This window comes from Malaya genurostris, chromosome 3 (assembly GCF_030247185.1).
Source record: "Malaya genurostris strain Urasoe2022 chromosome 3, Malgen_1.1, whole genome shotgun sequence".
Classification (NCBI taxonomy): Eukaryota; Metazoa; Arthropoda; class Insecta; order Diptera; family Culicidae; genus Malaya; species Malaya genurostris.
Window position 1 is genome coordinate 184,255,343 of NC_080572.1, and position 22,828 is coordinate 184,278,170.

At 37.1% G+C, this 22,828-nt stretch overlaps 1 protein-coding gene across 2 annotated transcripts in view; it reads right to left on the reverse strand.

Annotated features, from left to right (window-relative positions):
* Positions 1 to 22,828, reverse strand: part of LOC131435142 (ecdysone-induced protein 78C) — an 86,983-nt gene that overhangs the window by 38,442 nt on the left and 25,713 nt on the right. Inside the window, exon 1 of one of the 2 annotated variants that reach the window (XM_058602717.1) lies at positions 19,815 to 20,466. The exons of the other annotated variant lie outside the window; for it this stretch is intronic. Coding sequence (XP_058458700.1) covers positions 19,815 to 20,220 — 406 coding nt within the window. The 5' untranslated portion in view covers positions 20,221 to 20,466. Of the gene's footprint in view, positions 1 to 19,814; positions 20,467 to 22,828 lie in introns of those variants that run through there. 2 annotated transcript variants of the gene reach the window in all.

Below are 22,828 nucleotides of genomic sequence, written 5' to 3' on the forward strand. Positions count from 1 at the left end.
TATCTAAAACACTTTATTTTTTCCATACTGAATTTTGGTAAAATTTTTACTACTCATTCGGGTCGGGTACGGGTACAGGTAATTTTTTATCGGGTACGGGTCGGGTACGGGTAAAATTTTTTATTTTTTACCGGGTACGGGTAATTTTTTTTATTATTGATCGGATACGGGTAATTTTTTAAATTTTTAATCGGGTAGGGGTAAATTTTTTTGCTGATCACTCGGGTACGGTACGGGTAAGAATTTCTATACCCGACCATCTCTAGTTGTTACTAGAGCCCGTATATACTACTGCGCACTCCTCAAGTGTCACGGGAGAAGGATATTTGTTAGTACAAATTTCAGTAATGATAGCATTCGCGCTCGACTTAGTATGTTCCGTTTTCGAAATGCTTAGATGCACCACTAAACTCACAGACTTCCCGAGTGAACCCTATTTTTCTATTTTGCCTGCTACAAAATAAACGTGTGAATAGGATTAGGCAAAATAGTTGATTCATTGTAGTGACATATTCTATAAATTATATCAAATCATTTTGAATCGCCAAACTAAGGTCAAAAGATATCACACACGTCTTGATTGTTAATTATTTCCACTTTAATGTTTCAACTATTTTATTCAATTGGTTAATTGGTTATATGGGTTGATCTGGTTTGGATCTGGGTTTGATTTTCATACTATTTATTCAATATAACGATATATGTTATCTCTGTTATTAACATTGCAATATTAACGGGTCTGCGCAATAGTTGAATTTTATCATTCAGTTTATAATCTTGAAAGACAAACAATAACATGGAAGAAGAAAAAACACCGAATAAAATTTTTTCTCAGAAGCTAGCCGTAAATTGATAAGTTGAATGAAGAATGAAGAATAATTGAGTAAAATAGAGTAATCAGATGTGAAACGTTGAAAATATCTGATAGCTGACATGGAAAAATTACTCCTGCAATTGTCGCCTTTTACGACATGGAATCAGGAACCCAGTGGATAACCTTTCCAAATTGGCTTTGAATTGATTCTACTAAAGATATTAGTTGAAGTTTGCTAGTGCGACTAATAGATGTCGTCAGTAATATGAACATATTTCTGTAAATTGGCATACGTGTCACTTCCTTTCCAAACTTTTCCTCAGAGAACACGCACCTTAAGTTTAGTTCCAAGTAAATAATATTTGCAGTGCATAGTTTCACTAATGTCGTTTTCGCTTGAGAAAACTGAAACTGACCCAGGGTAGTTTCATCAAACAATCACTTTTCACGAAACTGTGTCGATTTCGCACCTTGAAATGGGGGTTTGAGCAAACCTGATATAAAAATCAGGTTTCACTAGCTTCAAACAAACGGTTAGGGTGGAAACTGGGTTAGGTTTGTCATCAAGCAAAAACGACATAAGAGATAGGGACAGCGGAAGCTCATCGGTTGCTGTCAGGGCAGTAAAATTTAATTTTCGTATGAAATTCTGATGAAAATGACATTTCTGGCCTTTCACTATCAGTATACTTCAATTCATTCAATTGACTTCTGCGCAACCCACCTGGGTTCGATCCCCAACCCCGCACATAGAGTCAGAAAGCTTTTTTGGCCCGAAGAGGCGAATGTCCTTGAGGTTAAAACCCCTATAATTGAAACAATAATTTACTTCTTTTGTGATACTCAAACGAGATCCTCTGGATTAATCGTCAATTGTCTAGTAATTTGAAGATTCACTTGCTCTCAGCAGCCGGCCAGTTCGAATGAATAGGCATGAATATCAGCACGTGTGAATAGATCATTTTAGTTTGGATTTATATGGTAAAGTGTACTAAAAATTTGATACCGTCACTTACAAAATACAAAAAAACGAAAACTAAATTTTTAAACTGGCCTCGAAACTATTCCAGTTCGTAGCCATTATCAGTAGACAAATAAAACAAACCGATTCCGGCTATCCTGGTTTCCGGTTTTCGATTCTGAAAGCAGTGGAATTGCGGCTTTCCTGGTTCCCGGTTTTCAATTAACGACCGAAGATTGTTACTATAGACTCAAAAATGGATCCCAGTCATTTTTATTCGAAAATTCACACATTTATATATGAGGATATGACAAGGGCATCATTACACCACAAGGTGGAGGTTTAGCCTTCTTCATATAGAAAGGCTATGCAATCACTGTGAAAATCGACTTTTTAATCGAGGCCCGGAGGGCCGAATGTCATATACCATTCGACTCAGCTCGACGAACTGAACAAATGTCTGTGTGTCCGTCCGTGTGTGTGTGTGCGTGTGTGTGTGTGTATGTATCAAAAATATGCACTCACTTTTCTCAGAGATGGATGAACCGATTTTCACAAACAAAGATTCAAATGAAAGGTCTCATAGTCCCATAGCCTGCTATTGAATTTCATTCCGATCCGACTTCCGGTTCCGGAGATATAGGAGATATGTACCAAAAATATTAAAAAAATATGCACTCACTTTTTTCAGAGATGTCTGAACCGATTTTCACAAACTAAGATTCAAATAAAAGTTATTATGTTCCCATAGTTTACTATTGAATTTCACTTGAATGTGACTTCCGGTTCCGGAGTTATATGGTAATATGTGAAAATTTGAAAAAAAGTTTACTCTCAATTATCTCTGGGACAACTCAACCGATTTTCGCAAACTAAGATTCAAATGAATCCTATAATATCCTAAAAATTTGTAGAACATTTTATCTAGATCCGAATTCCTGTCCCGGAACTAAAGCGTGATAAGTGGAAAGTTATCAATTTTATTACAGGGTCCGGCACTCGAAGTGTAACCAACTTCAGACCTTCGAGCCTGGCGTCAAGGTAAATGCGACATATTATAGGGAAAGTATTCTGGAGGTTGCTTTGAAGCCGTGGGCAGACAAACATTTCGGTGGCAGACCATGGACGTTTCAGCAGGACTCGGCACCGTCTCACAAAGCTCGAGTGAACCAAGAATGGCTGAAAAACAACGTTCCGAACTTCATCACGTCCACACAATGGCTCTCGAATTCACCAGATGCGAATCCAATTGATTATTCTCTTTGGGCCATTTTGGAGAGAAAAGTCCGAACTAAAAGATACACCAGTCTCGAGGCGCTGAAAAAAGTTATTGTCCGCGAGTGGGCCAAAATACATCTGCAAGTCACATTCGGGCAACTTGCGATTCGTTTTTTGACCGTCTCAAGGCCATAGTCAAGGCAAAAAGTGGTCATATCGAGCAGAAGTGAATTGATTCTGAATTTTGTATTATTTTTACACGTTTTGTACTTTGAATTAAGTAAAAGTAATTTTCCAAACTGAATTTATGGCCTTTTTAATTGGTTACACTTCGACTGCCGGACCCTGTAGTATTTTTCCACGAGCCCAACAAACAGGTACAAATCCCATAAAACTGTCTGATAAATTCTTCTAGTTTGCAGAACTTTTTAGTTTGTGGGTATAAAAACTTAACTCGACACAACTGGTCCGTCAATAATAATGTCGATAATAATAATAATAATAATAATAATAATGCTAATAATAATAATAATAATAATAATAATAATAATAATAATAATAATAATAATAATAATAATAATAATAATAATAATAATAATAATAATAATAATAATAATAATAATGTTGCTGGTTCTGCTGGTTCAAGCTGTTTAGCTTGACTTTTTTATATCATTTATTTTATTTATTTATTTTACCCCGGCTTTAACCATTTAGCTTGACTTACATATGCAGAAGTAACAGAAACGCAGGTTCGTTTCGCTTGTTTGATTTCGTATAATTGGTTTAATCGAAATAGAACTTGAGATAGTAAGTATAGGTTTAACTACGTTCAAAACTGTTCCAATTTGTAGGTCATATTTGTTGGTAGCAAACGAACCAACTTCGGCTATTTCATTCATCTTAAAGTTTCATACGAAATTCCTTATTTTGTTGTGGATACTACTTTCGGTTCCGGAACTACAGGGTAAACAGGATTTATAGAGTTTGTGAGATTATGTCGGAGCAAAATTTCCTATTTCTATTCAATAAACAGTTGTTTTTGCTAATTTCACGGCTATATTTATGATGTAATAAATAATATCAGAAAGGGATCATTACACCACTATGTGGATTAAAATAGATTTTTTATATGCATTGAGACGTGTACCAAAGTATTCAAAAAGAAAATTGAAAAGAAAGCAAAAGATTTAGGTACATTTTGTGATTAACATTTCAGCTATCAAGGATTACCGGTCATTTGTTCCCTTGAACAACGTACTGAATGTTTATGAGCAGCTTATTTGACAGGCGCATTTCGGTCAATTAAGAGATCTTTGTTATTTTACGAAAGCAACTAACGGAAATTTAACTGAGTTTCAACTGACTGATGACAACATAAATGAACTGTCGATGAATCAAATTCATCTTTGACAGTTATCGGTGTTTTGATTTCACTGGAATGACAACTAACACAATTGAATGAAACTACACACCAAAAAATTTGAATTTTACAGGTGACCTAATCCCTCATACGATGTAATTCATAAAGACCTAATTTGTCAAATGACGGAAAATCTCATTTGTAATCACTTAATGTTAGATAAGTTTGAATTTTACTGGTTTCGACTGTAACTTGCGTTCTGCTAGCAGGTGCGACTTTATGAATTCAAATGCACCTTTTACCAGCCAAGCAGATGCATGCCTCTGTGGCTCGGTCGATTAACAGACGTACTTGCGATCCAATGATTCTCGGTTCAAGTCGCGACGGTTGTCCTCAGTATTCTTTTTTTTATTTCAATGAATTTCATGTTTGGAGTTTGAGACACGATATTAAATGTTCTTCGACGTAAATTTGCGTGAACTGCGACGCTCCATTTATGTGCTTCTAATAAGATGTAAAATCACAGGTTTTTTTTTAAGTGTGTAGAATAGCATGGAACAGAAAGGAATGATACGATATGAGCATGTAAACCAACCACTGATAGCTGCTAAACGATGTTCATCCAACTCATTTTGTGAGGTTATGTGATTTTCGTGCAAAACCTAATTCAGGGCGTCAGTGAGCGGTGTATGAAGTGAGTATGAAGTTTAGCACAGTCATCTGATCGGCTTAATTAAAATAAAATTTTACGGCACTGGTTGCTGATAAATAATTGTGGTGAACATGCTCCATGTGAGACATGGTTTCGTAAAACCCCCATAATAAAAATATCAGATTCTCTACAAAATAAGATTTCTTTTCATTGACAAACGGGTAATTCCCACTAATACCGCGGGTGTTTACAAATAAATTTAAAAAAAACTTTGTGAATATTTTTGTAGCACTAGTGTTCAAAAGTTGTTTATTGACATAATTTTTTCACAGATTTCAAACATTTGACCAATTTAAGTCAATTCACGGTATTCGGATATGTACGCTCATGTAGGTTAAAAGCGGGATACTTTATAAAATCTCGAGAATACTTTAACATTTGACATTAACCCATTTAGATAAACTTATATTTATGAATATTTATTCCTTCAACAATTCCGACTTCCGGTAAGCCAAAGTCTTGGTGTTTCCTTCTGTGGAATTTGACATTCTGTTTAAACACAGACTTCGCAATTGTTTTGTAGCGTACAGAACTTGTGCTACGATCCTATCGATATTACAGGATGATGAATGTTAAAAATTTCATACCGTCATTCAAAGTGACAATGCAAATTACATAGAAACTCTTCGGGACAGTGCTAAAAAATATTCCAGTGTGTGGGCCTTGCTAGTTCATGACCAATCGAACCCACTTTAACTACACCGGTTCCCAGTTTCTGGTTCCGGAAATACCAAAAACAGTGGTCCTATATTTCCAAATAAAGCTCGCACCGATTTCGACTCAAGATATGTTTTGCAAATAGCAACAACTTTACACGTCTGCTTAACGATCTAAGTCGGACCGTTAGGTGGCGTTAACAATTTAGACATATACTACTAATACTTTAAAGAGTCGATGACGAATCGTATAAATGAGATATTGTTTCTGCCTTTCTCTATAGAAAGGTATTAGAATTGCTGGAAAAAACGACTTTCGAACGAAGCCTCGGACACCTATAGTGTTATATACCATTCGACTCAGTTAGACGAGATCGAAAAATGTCTGTGTGTGTATGTGTGTGCACCTTTCGAAGATATTTTTACCGCTCAATTTTTTCAGAGATGGCTGAACTGATTTTAACAAACTTAGGCTCGTTTGAAAGCTACTGTCCCGATCAAGTTCGAAGATCAAATGGCTGTGACTTTTGGTTCCGGAGATATGGTGGTATAAGTGACGTAACCGAAAAACATGTTGTTTTTTACCGCTCTAATGTATATAAGGGTGTAAATCTTTTGCGATCATCTCTAATTTCGTAAAACGCTATTGTTCAGAAGTTTAAGCACCTCGAAAAACGATTATACGATGCGAGAAGGGCAAGTGTTAAACCAGTCCGAGACATCGATTGAAGTCGAAAAATTTGGTAAGAAAACTATGGTCTAGCAAGCAATTTGTAGCTGCGGTAAGATTTCGAAACATTTAATCACCACTGCTTAAATGAACAGCGAAATATACATCAAGGAATGTTTACAAAAACGACTTCTACCCAAGATTCGAAGCCACAAGGATCCTGTTGTCTTCTGGCCAGATCTTGCTTCTTGCCACTACTCGAAATCAACGGTAGAATGTTACTTTCGTCCCAACTTCGATCAATTGAGGAATTTTGGGCATTAACGAAGGCACATCTTAGGAAACATGTCTCGGCAGCCGAAACCATTCAACAGTTCGAAAAAGATTGGAAAAAAGTTTCAAAACTTGTCGCCAAGAAGTCTGTACGGAATTTAATGAGGAACGTTCGCAAGAAGGTGCGCCAGCTAGTCTACAATGGCTATGTAGCAAATGTTGAGAGTAATAATCTGTTGCTGTAGTCTAATATTATCAGTATATCGAATAAAATTTGAATATCTAACACTTGTGAATTATTTACAGCGAAATCAAAGTGCGTCCATACTTTCTGGTACAGTCTTTAGAAATTCATTCAATGAATAGTTCTTGTACTCTTGAATAAACGTTTTGCTTCACACGTGGGATACGCATAATCTTGCATGAACTTCACCTTAACTCCATTGAACATTATTCATATTCATATTGTTTTGTGTCTTAGGGCAGAAGCTAAGATATTGGAATTGATTCCAAAGCCCAATCCGACTATTGTAGAGCGAATAATAGTAAAATCACAGCGAGAGTTTGAATAATGTAGATATTAGTACAGTTGTGCAAATTTAGCGACAGTTGAATTGATGACTGAATATAGCACATCTAGAATATCCACGAAAGTCTAGCTTCTGCGGCAAATGCAGTGTCACTGAGCACAGTCTAATTGAAAGGAAAATATTCAATCAATCCTATTCTACCACGACTTCTGAAAGCCGAACCTTAACGGTCGTTAGGTTCTAGGCCCAGTTCGTCGTATCCAACATTTTTCCCAATACCATTCAACATTCGACTATTTCCCTTTTTCACCTCTTTCCCCGGGCAAAGAATGCCATCAAAGTTTGTTTGACGGTCGTCGATCGTGCGGCAGTGCATTAAACTTGCAAATATTTTAATTTAAAATCCATTGATCAACATGATATCCCCTGTGCCCGGGTACTGTGTTTTTCCGTATATTTAGTTTTCGTTTATTTCTGCAGTCCTATACGCGCCCTGTTGTTGGCTTTTCTGTTTCGTTACTTTTTAAACGCCATTTACGGGCACTCCGGAGCGCGGCGGATGGCAGATTCAGCGTTACCTTTACCTTTCGATGTGCTGCTGGAGTACGAGCAGTCTTTTCGCCCGGTGAAAGGTTCGTTGAACTTATTATGTTTATTTTCTTCGCGTTTCTTCTGTTTGTTTCCTTCTTCGGGTTTGTTTTGGTATCTTCTCCGTACCGATCGTTCGTGGCCGCTAGTTTGTCCCGATCGGTTGTTATTGCGATTGTGTTCTGCCTGAAACACGTTTCTTTCACACCCACTACCACCCAGCCTCCCCCTATCGGGATGTCGAGCGGGCGACGGACCACTTTCTTCGGGTGATCTCCCAGCTATGCTGCCGGTTAAAACTTTTTTTCAGTGTAAGCTCAACTACGGGTGCTATTTACTAGCACCCGGGCATAGTTAATGTAAATGTGAGTTAAAGAAAATTGAAGTGTGATATGTACACAAGATGTGACAAAAGTTAATTGGTTGAAATAACATAAACATGTTATGTGTTTTTTGATCTCAAAGAAAAACTATAAACTTACATTTTCGAACACTTTAAACCATTTTTCTTCCCATTTCTTTCGGTTTCAATATCTGCTAGTTTGAGTAAATGACATATTTACCTCCATCTCATCCAACAACACCGAGAGAAATATAACTAATCGTACACCGTGTGCTATGAAAGTTACTAAATAATAAATGTTTCACTCGCGACTCACGCCGGTCATCAATCGTCTTCTGAAGGGAACACCAGACACCAAATCTACGGAAACTTTGCATCACCTACTTTCCTGCGAGCAGTTTTGAATGATGCTGTATTCATTTCTCTTGTTTCCCTATGTCCATTTCGGAATGATGACAATGGTTTATACTTCTTAATAAACTCATAAATTCATAACGGGATCCAGTCAGAGTTGAAAGTTACTAAACATATCAGCACCAGCACCAGCCCCATCCAACGGCCGGGAAGCCGGGAAGAGCCTTTGGCCTACAAACAGGTCATCAGCCTTTAACTGCTTCAACCGATGATGGGTTACGATAGCGGCGAGCAACTATGATGGATCGCAAATCGATACGAAGGAAAAATGAACTGACAGTAAATGGTTTGATTCAAACTAGGGAATTTGATTAGTTCAGATATAGCAGGCAAAAAACCAATCTATTTGACAATATTCGATCAGATTTGACATAATTTTAAATTGTAAAGCGGTTTTAACTACCCGAAATTACGCGAAATTTTTGAAAAATCCGTTTGTAAAGGTGAAATTTAGAAAATTCGTGTGGAAACAGTGGAACACTATGCTTGTACCTAGCAGTAAATACTTTTGTTTGGATATTAAAAACTGAAAACTGATTCCACGAAGTTATAACAGTTCGGCTGAAAAGTTCGTATCGTTTAATAGAAACACACATTTTTTTGCCAAAATTCGTTTTTATTATTCAACATAATTGCCATAAGAGGCGATACAGCGATTATAGCGATCTTCCAACTATTCGATACAATTTTTGAAGTACGATTTGTCCTTTGCCTCAAAATAGGCCTCAGTTTCAGCGATTACCTCTTCATTGCTTCTAAATTTTCTACCAGCGAGCTTTCTCTTGAGGTGTGAGAACAGGAAAAAGTCACTGGGGGCCAAATCTGGAGAATACGGTGGATGAGGGAGCAATTCGAAGCCCAATTCGTTCAATTTCAGCATGGTTTTCATCAACTTTTTTCTTCTTCAAATGAGGCCGTTTTTATGAAATTTCGTCCTTCAAACGCTCTAATAACGCTATATAATAGTCACTGTTGATGGTTTTTCCCTTTTCAAGGTAGTCGATGAAAATTATACCATGCGAATTCGAAAATACAGACGCCATAACCTTACCGGCCGATTGTTGAGTCTTTCCACGCTTTGGGTTCGGTTCATCGCGTGCAGTCCACTCAGCTGACTGTCGATTGGACTCCGGAGTGAAGTGATGGAGCCATGTTTCGTCCATTGTTATATATCGCAGAAAAAAATCAGTTTTATTTCGATATAACAGCTCCAAACACTGCTCAGAATCATCAACTCGTTGTTGTTTTTGATCGATTGTGAGCTCACGCGGCACCCATTTTGCACAAAGCTTTCTCATATTCAAATATTCGTGAATAATATGTCCAACACGTTCCTTTGATATCTTTAGGGTGTTTCATCAACATACGAAATTCCTTTTTTTCCATTTTTTTCACAATAACAGAAGTAGCTTCACTCAAAATGCAATATCTTACAAACTAATAATCAGACAGCTGTCAAATTTATACACGTATCTTTTGAAGGTTGGTACTAACTGAAAATGGTATGAATTTAATTCTAGTGGCGCCCTCTCATAGAAACGATACGAACTTTTCAGCCGATCTGATAAGGACTGGACAAATACACTTTATTCCAACTTTTCTTTTAATACCACATTACTTTCAAATTTTAATATACAACTATAGATATTTGTTTCATTTCCATCCTGTCATACATCAAGCAATCTAATATTTCCCAACTCATCGTTTTCAATCTATTTTCAAATGTGTTGATTTAAATCTATAGTCTATAGGGGAAAGTATTATAAAGCGCCCCTACTGGCCAAAATTCCATCTCTAAACAAAAGTTTCATCACTAACACTATCGTTTTGTAAGATCTTTCTGCTATGCAAGTTTGGCAGTTGTCGTTTGCTGGAAAATATGAAAAAAAATTGGAAATATCATTAGGCAACTTTTCGATGTAAGGTTTTGCTTCGACTAAACAAGCTTTTTTACCGTATAAAACGTCTAATGATCGGTTGCTACTTAGTAATTCACTTTTAGCAGTGCTAATGTCTCTATTTATAGTATAAAAATCTAGAGAAATAAAGCCATTTCTTTGATATACAAATTTTCTCGTAACAGTCACTCTTCGGACTTTATGCCCCACTTTCGATTCAACAGTATGCTTCGAGTTAAAATATTGTTCTAAAGATTTATAACGATTATTAAAACAAAATGTAGCGTTGGGAAAATCAAATATGTTGGTTTCCAATTGTAATTATTTGATTTCTGAAGGAGTATCTTCTTTATCTGCTTTTCTTCTATATCGACACTTCAAGAGGCATATTGCATCATTGTTGTGTGGCGTCTCTTGTTGTGGGGCATACCACTGATTTGTTGTGAGGCATATTATACGGTTGGTGGGGCAACCTGAAAAGCGTAAGAGGCGGAGCTTGTGCGACTTACCAAGGGTTGCCAAATAATTTCTCAGTAAAGAATATTTGATTTGATTCAGCGCGCATTCAGTCATAATGAAACAGAAAATATAAGTTTGTGTCAAGTTACAATTTGTTGATGTTTTTCCCATTAAACATTTACGACCAAAAATTGGCGTCCGATAATGAAAGCTAAAATATAAAATTCAATATTCTTTGAACCCACTATATCTACTCAAAATCTATGTGCTATTCGATATTTATGGTAAAGTTGATCATTGTACTTATTGAAAACGTGCGCGCTTTCGATATTTTACAAAATAATATTCATATTTTTATTCCCGTCATATGAAATTCACAGCTAAAATGTCGAAATGTGTTCAGTTAGAACTTTTTTGTGATTAATATTAGTTTTTCATATATCAAAGTTAAAACAGTTGACCAATCGCAATAATTAGAAATTACACTTTTTTCAAATTCAATGAATATTTCGTTCCTTGGTCATGGCATAAGTGTTTCCATGCATACACTGCCGTGACAAAGTGTAGAAATATTCTCTCTGGCAGTGCGAATGTACTTCCCAAAACGAAACAAGTTTGCTTCGCACATGTACCGGCAACAAATTTGCGTATAACCGCAGATTCGACTTTAGCCAATTTTTTAAACTGAAGGAATTTTCTACTTATTTTACTTATTGATTTAATATTAGTATCCGGGATGATGTACGGAAGCTTTCAACCGACACTGTAATTGTATTTCTTTGTTGCATCACAACGAATACGGTAACCGATATGAAATCATTACTTAACTTTGTCTTGTAGTGTGTCACTTTTTCATTGTTACATTTTGTTACGGTGTCAATTCGTAACATTATTTTGAGTCCATTGTCACCATCATAATACGACTTGTTTCGTCGTGTTCGTCGTGCGACCATTATGCAGCATCTGTTTTGTTTTAATTTTTTTATGAACAAGTTACATGTGCTACTTGGGATATGCCAACGGCAAGCAAAAAAACTAAGAATGTGGTCGTTTTGAAAAGTGTTTGTATCAATCAATTTTCATCACTTCTACCGAAATCATTGAAAATTATGTTCCTCAGGCGTATTGCAAAGAATTACCTAGATTCTCGAGATAAAAATACACGTACATTTAGAAATATCTCAATGTTTTCTTAAGAGGGACATATTAAAACACTTTACCCTATGTTCTATAACCAACGCCTGTTTTAATCCACCTAGTGGTATTTGAAAGTACTTAGAGGTATAATAATGCCATTCTTAATAACACTTCATTAGAAATCGATACCGATATTGCCCGGGTTGGCGGCTCAATGCATAGGGCGCTGGTCTTACAAGCCAGTTGTCGTATGTTCGAGCCCCGACCTGGAAGGATTCTTAGTGTCAGTAGGATCCATAGTACTAGCCATGCAATGATTCTGTACACTAAGAATCGGCTGCGAAGTCTGTTGAAACAGAAAGGCCAAATTCTATTTTTAGAGCCAGAACCTGGAGACAGTCATAAAAAATTTTTGCGACCATTAAATTGCATTAAATTATTTTCTTAGGAGGTTTGTTGTTTTCAATAAGGATTACTCTATAATCTGAAAGTCATTTTTACAGTGTAAATCGACGTTTCTACTCAGTATTGTTGGCAACTCATCATGAATAGGTTAACTCCAAAACAACGCTTCCAAATCAAGGAAATTTATTTTCAAAATCAGTGGAATCAATACGTCAATAAGCAAAATTGCCGTAAGATAATCCACACGCCGTTCAAGAACTACCGATGCATCCCGATAAATGTACTGTTTGCAGTTCGCTATCACATCTCATCCAAGTCAGTCGATAAAACAAAACCGCTTACGTTCGGGACGAAAGAAACCAAGTACAGTATTGTGTAGTGAACAATAGAACAACCTCGAAAATGAGTGAACCAAACGAACAAAAGCTACCGCCGATACGAAAGAATACAATTATTGTTGACTTGAGGCAGTTCTAAATTCGACCTTCGATACGAGAACTTGAAGTTTTGCTTAAGGAGCAAATGCATCTTGTGCATTTACTTCAATGCAATAAGACAAATAATGTTGTTTACATCCAGTTTTATGAAGAGTTGGATGCAATTCAATTCGCAAAAGACAATAATAATGTGCACTATGAGAAGCACGAGAACATTAAGTACAACATTCCAGTATATATGGAAGATAGTGCTATAGAAGTGCGTATGCATAATCTTCCCTCAAGCGTCATCGATCCTTATATTCGTAAAACTATGAACCAATACGGAGAGATTCTTTCTATCGAAAAAGAAAAGTGGAAGAACTCTTTCCCCGGTATTCTAAATGGCGTACGTTTGTTACGGATGCGCTTGAAGAGGGTTATATCTTCTTATGTAACTTTCGGTCAAGATACAAGAATTCTTTGCAAATCACTTGTTACTTATGACAATCAGATGGCCACATGTCAATATTGCCAAAAAACTGTTCACTACGGTAAGCCATGCAATAAACTGGACAAGGAGACAACCACACCAAAGGACAACGGCGCTTCCTTCACACCAACCCAAAGCAACCCCAGTACACCTGTAACAGTCATCAACAACAGTGAAGTATCCCCTTCAACGAAACCATCCAACGTATTCCCTATAGAACAAAGTACACCAGCTGCAATTAACAGCTTACCATATAACCAACCAGCAACTACAAACAATGTACAACAAGGCGCATCTACAGCAACTAGCAACAAAATCAACAACAATACCACGGCCATGGATGACGAGACGAACCACGAACAATATAAAAAAAAATTTTAGCTAAAAACTCAGCTCAATCGGCCACGTAAAGCTTGTACGCAAATAGGCCTGAATAAAAATATCTTTTATAAAAAAATGTACTATTTGGTGCGATCCATAGGCTCGTGAAACCATTGATCCTCATATCTTTAAAAATGAGGAAGGACGACACATTACCGTGAATGGAGATCGATACAGAACCATGATCAATGAATTTTTGTTGTCAAATCTTCAAGATATGGATGTAGACAAGATGTGGTTTCAAGATGTGGTGGTTTACTGGGGACGAAATAATCGACTTATTGGAAGAAGATTTCAACGATAACATTATTTCGAGAAATGGACCGGTGAATTGGCCTCCGCGTTTGTGTGGTTTGACGCCACTCGATTAGTTTTTGTGGGGATATGTGAAATCTTTGGGTCATGTGGATGAACCAGCAACGATTGATGCTTTGGAAACCAATATTTAACGTGTTCTTGCTGAAATACTTGAAAAAGTGGTCGAAAATGGGACCTCCAGATGGCAAACCTATTGTGTATTGAACAGGTAATTTTTCACAAAATTAATCAAAGTTTCGAGTAAAATTATATTCAAAAAAGGTAAAAAGTTCTAACGTAGTAGTAAAAAGGTAAAACGTATTTAAAATATTTGAAGTTGTCATAGAAAAAGCATCAATTTTTTCATGGGTTTAAAATTTGTTTCAAAAGAAATAGAAAACCTTTTTGAAATAGAAAACCTTTTTGCCTTTCTCATATAGAAAGGTAAAGCAAGGCTGTGTGTATTTGCGTATGTGTGTATGTAACGTTTTTTTGCACTAACTTTTCTCGGACAAGGCTGGAACGATTTTAAAACGCTTAAATTCCAATGAAAGGACTTGTGGTCCAATACAAAATTCCTGAATATTAGTTGGATCCGACTTCCGGATCTGGTATTATGGGATAAAATGTGCAAAAAAACTGTGGAAATAAATGCACCAACTTTTCTCGAAGAAGGCTAAACCGATTTTCACAAACTTATATTCAACTGAATGGTCTCATGGACCTTCACAAAACTTCCGAACTTTATCTGTAGCCGACTTCTAGTTCTGGAATTATAAGATGACTAGTGTAAAAAATCCAATTTAAAATTACTTACTCGCTTTTCTCAGAGATAGCGTAATCGATTTCAACAAACTTCAATTCAAATGAATGGTATTATGGTCCCACACAAAAGTTCTGAATTTCATTTGGATCCGACTTCCGGTTCCGGAATTACAGGGCAAAGTTTGTAAAAATTTGTATACCATCACTTAGAGAGCGAAACAAGAAACAAAACAAAAAAAACTAACCCCAAACTACTCCATTCGATAGTCATTATCAGTAGACGGCCAAACAAACTGAATTCGGCTCTCCAGGTTTCCAGTTACCGATTCCGGAGGCACAGGGAATAATGGTCATATTTTCTCTAATGGATCACACTTACTTTTCTCAGTGATGAATGTTTGACCAATTTTCACAAACTTAGGTTTAAATGGAAGGTCCTGTGGTATTGTATGAAATTCCTGAATTTCATCCAGATCCGATATCTGGTTCCGGAATTATAGGGTAAAGTGTGATACAAATTTCATACCATCACGCGGACGAAACAGAAAACGTGAAAAAACTGTAAATCGGCCAAAAAACTATTCCGATTAGTAGTCATTAATTAAACTTTAAAGAATCAAAGAAATCTATTTTGAAGAATATCACAGCATTATATATGATAGTATGTTTGATATGAGAAAGGCATCATTACACCACTAGGTGGATTAAAACAGGTTTTTTTATATAAAGCTTGTTTCATTTAGAATTGGAACAAACTTTTGCTCATATTGCGGCGCTCCTGGTATACCGATTTGGAAGTTCTTGGCGCCCACGTGTCGGGAATTTTGTCAGCTTAACGTATGATTTTTGACATTCCGCAAATCGACTGTACTTTGTAAACAATCAACATGAAAGCCGAAAGAAGGGAAAAAATTGTGCACGGTTATTTGGAAAATCCATTGTGATCTGCATCTAGGCTAGCTAAACAGCTGAAATTGCCTAGAAATACCGTATGGCGCGTTATCAAACGGTATAAGGAAACATTGACGACGATTCGGAAGCCTCAAGCCAATCGTCGGAGTGGAACTGTCGACCGGAAACTGCGTGGTAAGTTTTTGAAGACGATTAAGAGGAATCCTAATCTGTCGGACCGTGAGTTGGCCAGAAAATTCGGGGCTGTCCATAGTACATAGAAAATTCGGTGCTGCCCATAGTACCGGGAAGGAATCAAGTCGTATCGAGCTAGCAAACAGCCAAGTTTGACAGGTGTCTTCTGATGGACGATGAAAACTATGTCAAGGCTGACTTCGGGCAAATCCCAGGTCAAAAATTTTACTTGGCAACGGCTCGGGGATGTTCCAGCCAAATTTAAATATGTTTTTGCCGACAAATTTGCAAGACAATTTATAATTTGGCAGAGCATTTGCAGCTGTGGCAAAAATAAATGAAAGTTTTCGTTACAAATAAGACAATGACATCGGAACTATACCAAAAAAAGTGTCTCCAAAAACGAATTTTGCCGTTCATTCGATCCCACGACCATCCCGTAATGTTTTGGCCAGATTTGGCAAGCTGTCGTTACAGCAAAGTCGTTCAAGAATGGTATGCAGAGAGAGGGGTCCAGTTTGTTCCGAAAAAACCTCAACCCACCCAACTGCCCCCAGTTCCGTCTTATTGAGAAATACTGGGCAATCATGAAGAGAAGACTCAAGGCAAAGGGAAAGGTTGTCAAAGACATCAATCAGATGACAACCTGGTGGAATAAGATAGCTAAAACGATGGACGAAGAAGGTGTGCGTCGCCTAATGAGCCGTGTTACAGGAAAAATTCGACAATTCCTTCGAAACCGTGACGAATAATTTTATCCGTATTTTTTCTTAAAAGTATGAAGAAAACGCTACATTTGTATAAAAAAGATCTTGAATTCAATAATTAATAACTGGTTGATAGGAAATATAGATAATTATCTATTAACATTTCATCCGACTAAAATGCCTTTTCGTTGAAAATCAACTTTAAATTTTTAAAATCGACTCTTTTCAGTTAAGAATTTTTGCAACATTTTTACCTGACCAGTTATGTGAAAACCACTCATACACTTTATTGCAGGATTTTTTTTATTTTTCGCCTGCAGCCGAAAAAAAAGTTCGGGATTTCAATGAAACACAATTTGAAAAATCAGCCTCACCATTGAATATAAGGTTGCTGTCAGAAAGAAAGTGTCACGCGAAGCGTCATGACACGCGTGCGAGCATTTGATCAAAGGAAACCGGTCAGAGTGAAAGCGATGCGTTATCATTACATCACATTGCATCGCTTCGCTTTCCGCGCTCACTCTGACATCAACCTAACAGTTTAAGAATGACCTGCTTTTGAACTACTTTTTACAATGGCTTCAGTTCAACAAATGCAATCTGAATGCAGCTGTAATAAATAAACTCTAAAAAAAAGCTGTTCCAATGAACTCTAAAACAAGTTTAATAACGTCAGATACGAAAAGTAAAAAATTAAAATGTTAGAGCAAAACTACAGTATTTTAGGAACAACCTAAGTTGCTTGGTTGAAAAAATCTGTACTACTAAAGCCGCTAGAGTTAGCACAATGGCGTCTTCAGCAAAGCTGTTTGATATAAGTTTTTTTTTCAATTTCGCTGAAAAAAGCAAACCTCTATCACAACATACTCGGAAAATAATTCTCGGATCATCCTAATGATAAAAATCACCCTAATACCGCCTATATTGAAAGAATGTTTCTTTGACAATGATATTTTGTCCTGAAGACATCGCAGCTTCAAAGTATAAGGCTAGGCTGCAAATAAATTATGAATTCGGACCTCGATGGAATGATATACGACACTCGGCCCTCCGGACCTCGGTTTAAAATTTGGAGTGACTCTTCTATGTGGGAAAAACAAAAAATGTTTGCTCATTGATTTTGCGCACAACATCGATAGTATTGCAACTCATGATCACAGAACAGGAAGGAGACTGACCAAATATAAATTGAACAGTAGCTCATGGGGCTTTCATTAATCCATGGTAAAATAACTTTTTTAAGGGGTAAGGCCACCATGGAACTTTCAAAAAATCAATTTTTTTTTGTGAGTCTGAAATTTTACTAAAACCCTCTAAAATGAGAGAAAAGAAGTTTTCTGGTCAGAACGAATCTCGATTTGATTGCTTACGACAGCTTGCGAAGGCGCCTTGCGCCGCGTGCAATGCATTTTGAGACAACTTTAAACGCATTTTTATCGAAACATGATCTTCAAAATCCGGCAAACTTATAGCAACTACATATCTTTATCGATTGATTCAAAATTTTGAGGAGAGTCTTAAAAACACATTATCTGGAATATCACGTAGGGGTTGATATGTTGTAAACTTTCTGCCTTTCTCATATAGAAAGGCTATTAAATCACTGCAAAAACCGACTTTTGAACCGAAGCCCAGAGGACCGAATGTCATATACCATTCGACTCAGCTCGACAAGCTGCGCAAATGTCTGTGTGTGTAACTAATATTGTCACTCACTTTTCTCGGAGATAGCTTAACCGATTTTCACAAACTTAGATTCAAATGAAGGATCTCATAATCCCATACAAAATTCCTGCATATCATTTGGATTCGACTTCCGCTTCCGGAATTACAGGATAAACCAAAAATGATATTAAACAAAAGTGAAATTAATGTCACTCAATTTTCTCCAAGATGGTTGAAACGAGTTTCACAAACTTATTTTTAAACTAAAGGTCTCATGGTCCCATACAAAGTTTCGGAATATTATTTGGATCCAACTTCCGGTTCCGGAATTACAGGGTGATATGCACCAGAAATGTGGAAATAATGTACCCAAAATGTGAAAATAATATCACTTACTTTTCTCGGAGATGGAAGTTCTTAAGATGCCGTAAGAATATTTCAATTTTCATTCGGATCAAACCTCTGGATCCGGAGATAGGGTGCTCAGTATGAAAACGTCAATTTCAGTAATACTTTGTTCATAAGCTTCCTCTTTATGTTGGTTAGTGATTTTCTCTAGTTTGCAGACCATGAGACTCTGTAACCAAATAAACCATTGATAGTCCCATATATGATTTGCTGAATTTTATCCAAGTCCGACTACAAGTACACTTTTTCCAAAATTCACATCCAGAGAGAATAAAGTTTACACTACTTATGTAATCTTTAAAAGATATTACATTAAAATGTCATATATTTTCTGATATCTCGAGTACATATTTCGTGTCGATTTCTTCATGTTTCGCCTCATTTTTCTCAAATTCTGATATGACTAGTAGTCGATCGTCACCCGTTTACGCCCGAGACGTCAGAAAAGATATGACATCTTAGAGCAATATCTATAAAGGATTACATAAATAGTGTACACTTCGCATCTGCTTAGCGGTTTAAATTGAACGGCAATGTGTATGAAAACGTCAATTTCAGTAATACTTTGTTCATAAGCTTCCTCTTTATGTTGGTTAGTGATTTTCTCTAGTTTGCAGACCATGAGACTCTGTAACCAAATAAACCATTGATAGTCCCATATATGATTTGCTGAATTTTATCCAAGTCCGACTACAAGTACACTTTTTCCAAAATTCACATCCAGAGAGAATAAAGTTTACACTACTTATGTAATCTTTAAAAGATATTACATTAAAATGTCATATATTTTCTGATATCTCGAGTACATATTTCGTGTCGATTTCTTCATGTTTCGCCTCATTTTTCTCAAATTCTGATATGACTAGTAGTCGATCGTCACCCGTTTACGCCCGAGACGTCAGAAAAGATATGACATCTTAGAGCAATATCTATAAAGGATTACATAAATAGTGTACACTTCGCATCTGCTTAGCGGTTTAAATTGAACGGCAATGTGGAGATGGCAGTTCAATTTGAACTGCTTTAAGCACTTGTGAGCCAAAAACGATAATTGATAACATCAATCAATATAAACCTGCTGTTATAATAGGATTTTTTTTCTAAATTTGTGTACACCTAGCGGGTAAACTAACGTATAAAACTTATTTTACAACTCACCTAATCTTGAGTTTGGCCTTTGATCGAAATTACTCGAAGAAACTTTTGCCATTTCGGACGTGGTTATCACTAAACAGGTGGAAGGATTCACGAGCGTCATTGGCGACGAAGAACTTGTTACCACAATTGTACTGGAGATCGGATCGTGTCCAATTGCGATGGCTAGTGGTGGCGGCGGAGGTGGCAATGAAGCTGGACCCGGACTGGATGTTGTCTCAAGCGAACTCGATTCTACTGATTCATCATGATCGCTCAATCCACTTTGGGTGTTGGAATCCTCTGGAGTGTCGAAAAAATGCAGGTTGAACTCCGAGCCGGCATCGAAACTCATATCCGCTATATCCTCATCCAGTTTGGCCAGACTGGAGCTTAATCCATCGCTCGGTGAATCCAGATAGATATCCATGCTAGGAATCGCTTCCTTTCCGAACACTTTTTGGCTACTTTGCCCTCACAACACAACACTACTAACACGAAATTATTTTAAAATTCGAATTGATTGCGGCACGAACATGGCACTGAATTATCTTGAAATCCAGGATTCACCGGAAAAGACTCACGATGCACCAATCTCACATCTCCAATATCACCAAATAAAGCATTCCACAACTCACGTTTCTTAGCATTATTGACACTCAACCAAGCGTAATCACACATAACCGCACCACGACCTTATAACTTATAACCGATAACCGAACCCGGTCCAGGTATCCATTCTAGCGAGAATCTTAACGCAGACTGAAAGGTAGGAAGCAAAATAAACATCGAACCTTAATCCATTTGAAGCTCGTCCACGCCGATCGTCGACCATCGAACCAAAGTACTCATACTCGGGAAGAACACGGGAGAAGAAAGTTCTTCGTTCCTTTTTTGTTGTTGATGTTGTTGCTGTTGTTGTGTGTAGTACCTACTCGACCTGCGGGTACCAGCGATGGGGTACTTCATCAGTATGAGATCCGAGAAAAGTGTGTGTTTTCTGTTCTGATTCCTGCTGGACGCATTAATGTGGTTGCTATGCTTCGATCTAAGAGTGCCCCTGGCAATGATTATCAGTTCAAAATGAAAAGGTACAGTGTTGAATCAGACGGGAATGATGTCAACGTGCTACCACTTTGAGACTTAGAATTGTTTCATAGGATTCAAGGATCAGTAATGATCGTGTTGATCATGTTTTTCACCCTGTTACAACCCTGATCAATGTTACGTCTGTACATGAGAACGTTCCCATAATCTATAAAATCATTACGTTCTAAATATGGAACTCGACAAACCAAATCGCCTCATGTTTGAGTTCAATACATTCAATAGCAGAAATGAACACAGCGGCTTTCATAACCGATAGCCAGAGTCTACTCGGGGCTAGAATGAAGAATAAATTGTCCTCTTATGCGTCCATGATCAACGTAATAAAAATAATCGCATCACTAAAAAGCAGCCCTATAGCAAAGTCAAAGAAGTCACAGGACAGCTTACGGCACGAGCCTCTCCCCGCTCCTGCGCTAAAGCATCACTGGTCCTTCCGCGAGGGTCCATCGGCTCGAGATGAGATGGAATAAATGTTTGGAAAACATTACGAATCTATCCCGAGGCGATCGAGCTGAAACACTACTCTTAAGTACATATGTCTGTGTGCTGGATCTGTACAAGAAATTGCTGTTCTTTTTCTCAATTTCCCTGCTTGGATGCTTCCCGGCCAATGAACGAGCAACAACTCCACGCTCACATATGATTGCAACTAATAGGCTGCGATCTGAACCCAATGCCAAGTTCATTGCTGTGGGCTGCTCCCGATCATGGCTGGTTGCTGGTCGGACGGGAGAAGAGTGGCATAATGAACCCAGATGTAACCGAGCGGGAGGATCAATAGCAGAATAAATCAACCTCACTAGGTTTGCAAATAGTCCGGTTAAAAGCTTTAGCGGTTCTGGTGTAGAATCTGTACAGGCCGGCATGCACCAGCGGGGTGGTCCGCGGTTATAAAAAGAGGTGAACATAAAATGAATTTTGAGAACGTACGATTTCTCATTCACTCCCAGCATCACAGTGAAACAGGCGATCGTTGAAGTGTCACAACGAGTTATTTGAAAGTAGTAGGAAATACAAAAACAGACGACGATAAAATTGCCAAGCAAATTCTAGCAACATTTTATTTTCATAAACCAGTATTAGACATTACAGACTGATTACTGATTACGAAATTGAGAATACATTAAGAATATATTTGATTTCAAATTGGGTAACACACTGCTATTTGGAGAGCAATTCGAAACAAGGCAAATAACCTCTGAGAACATGATTTAGTAATATTGAACATTTAATACTTGATTAGACTCCAGCGAAAAAAAAATATTTGCACAGTCCGCTTCCCGCAGTACACACATCCAAATAAGCCCAGTATATGAAATCTAATGATGCCACGTATGCAGATTTATCTCTGAATTTACAGATTTCTGATTACCCCTACAGATACTTTAGGATTTTACTTATCAACAATCATTTTTTTTAAATTTACATCCTTAGAGCAGTTGATTTTCATTTTCGCTCGCTAAAACGCGGTACTTTTCCTACTATCACTGCAACAGTTTAAATGCATAATCTTTTAAAAAAACCAGCATACAAATTTAATCTGACATCCCTGATGTGAACGACATATGGCATTTGTACTAATATTAGTGTATGAGCAATAAAGTACATAAATATATTTATTAAATACAGTATTTGAACGGCTGAATCGCATAGGTACAACTCAGTTTGGAAAATCTGTTTAAGTATTTTTGAATGCAAAAATCGGATAAAAACCGCTAAAAAAACTTTGAAACCGGAAAAAATCTCAGCTGGTTCTTTCAAAACAAATGTTTTTATTAGGTTTTCGCATACAAAGTTTTTAGTAACTGGGCGGTCAAAAGTTTGTACTAGCTTTCACTGTCTTCGAAGAAGTTTTACAAGATTATATTATGCTTCTTTTGAAAGTGGCACCTTAATTTTTGTTAAGGGGGTAGTACCAATTTCAAAAA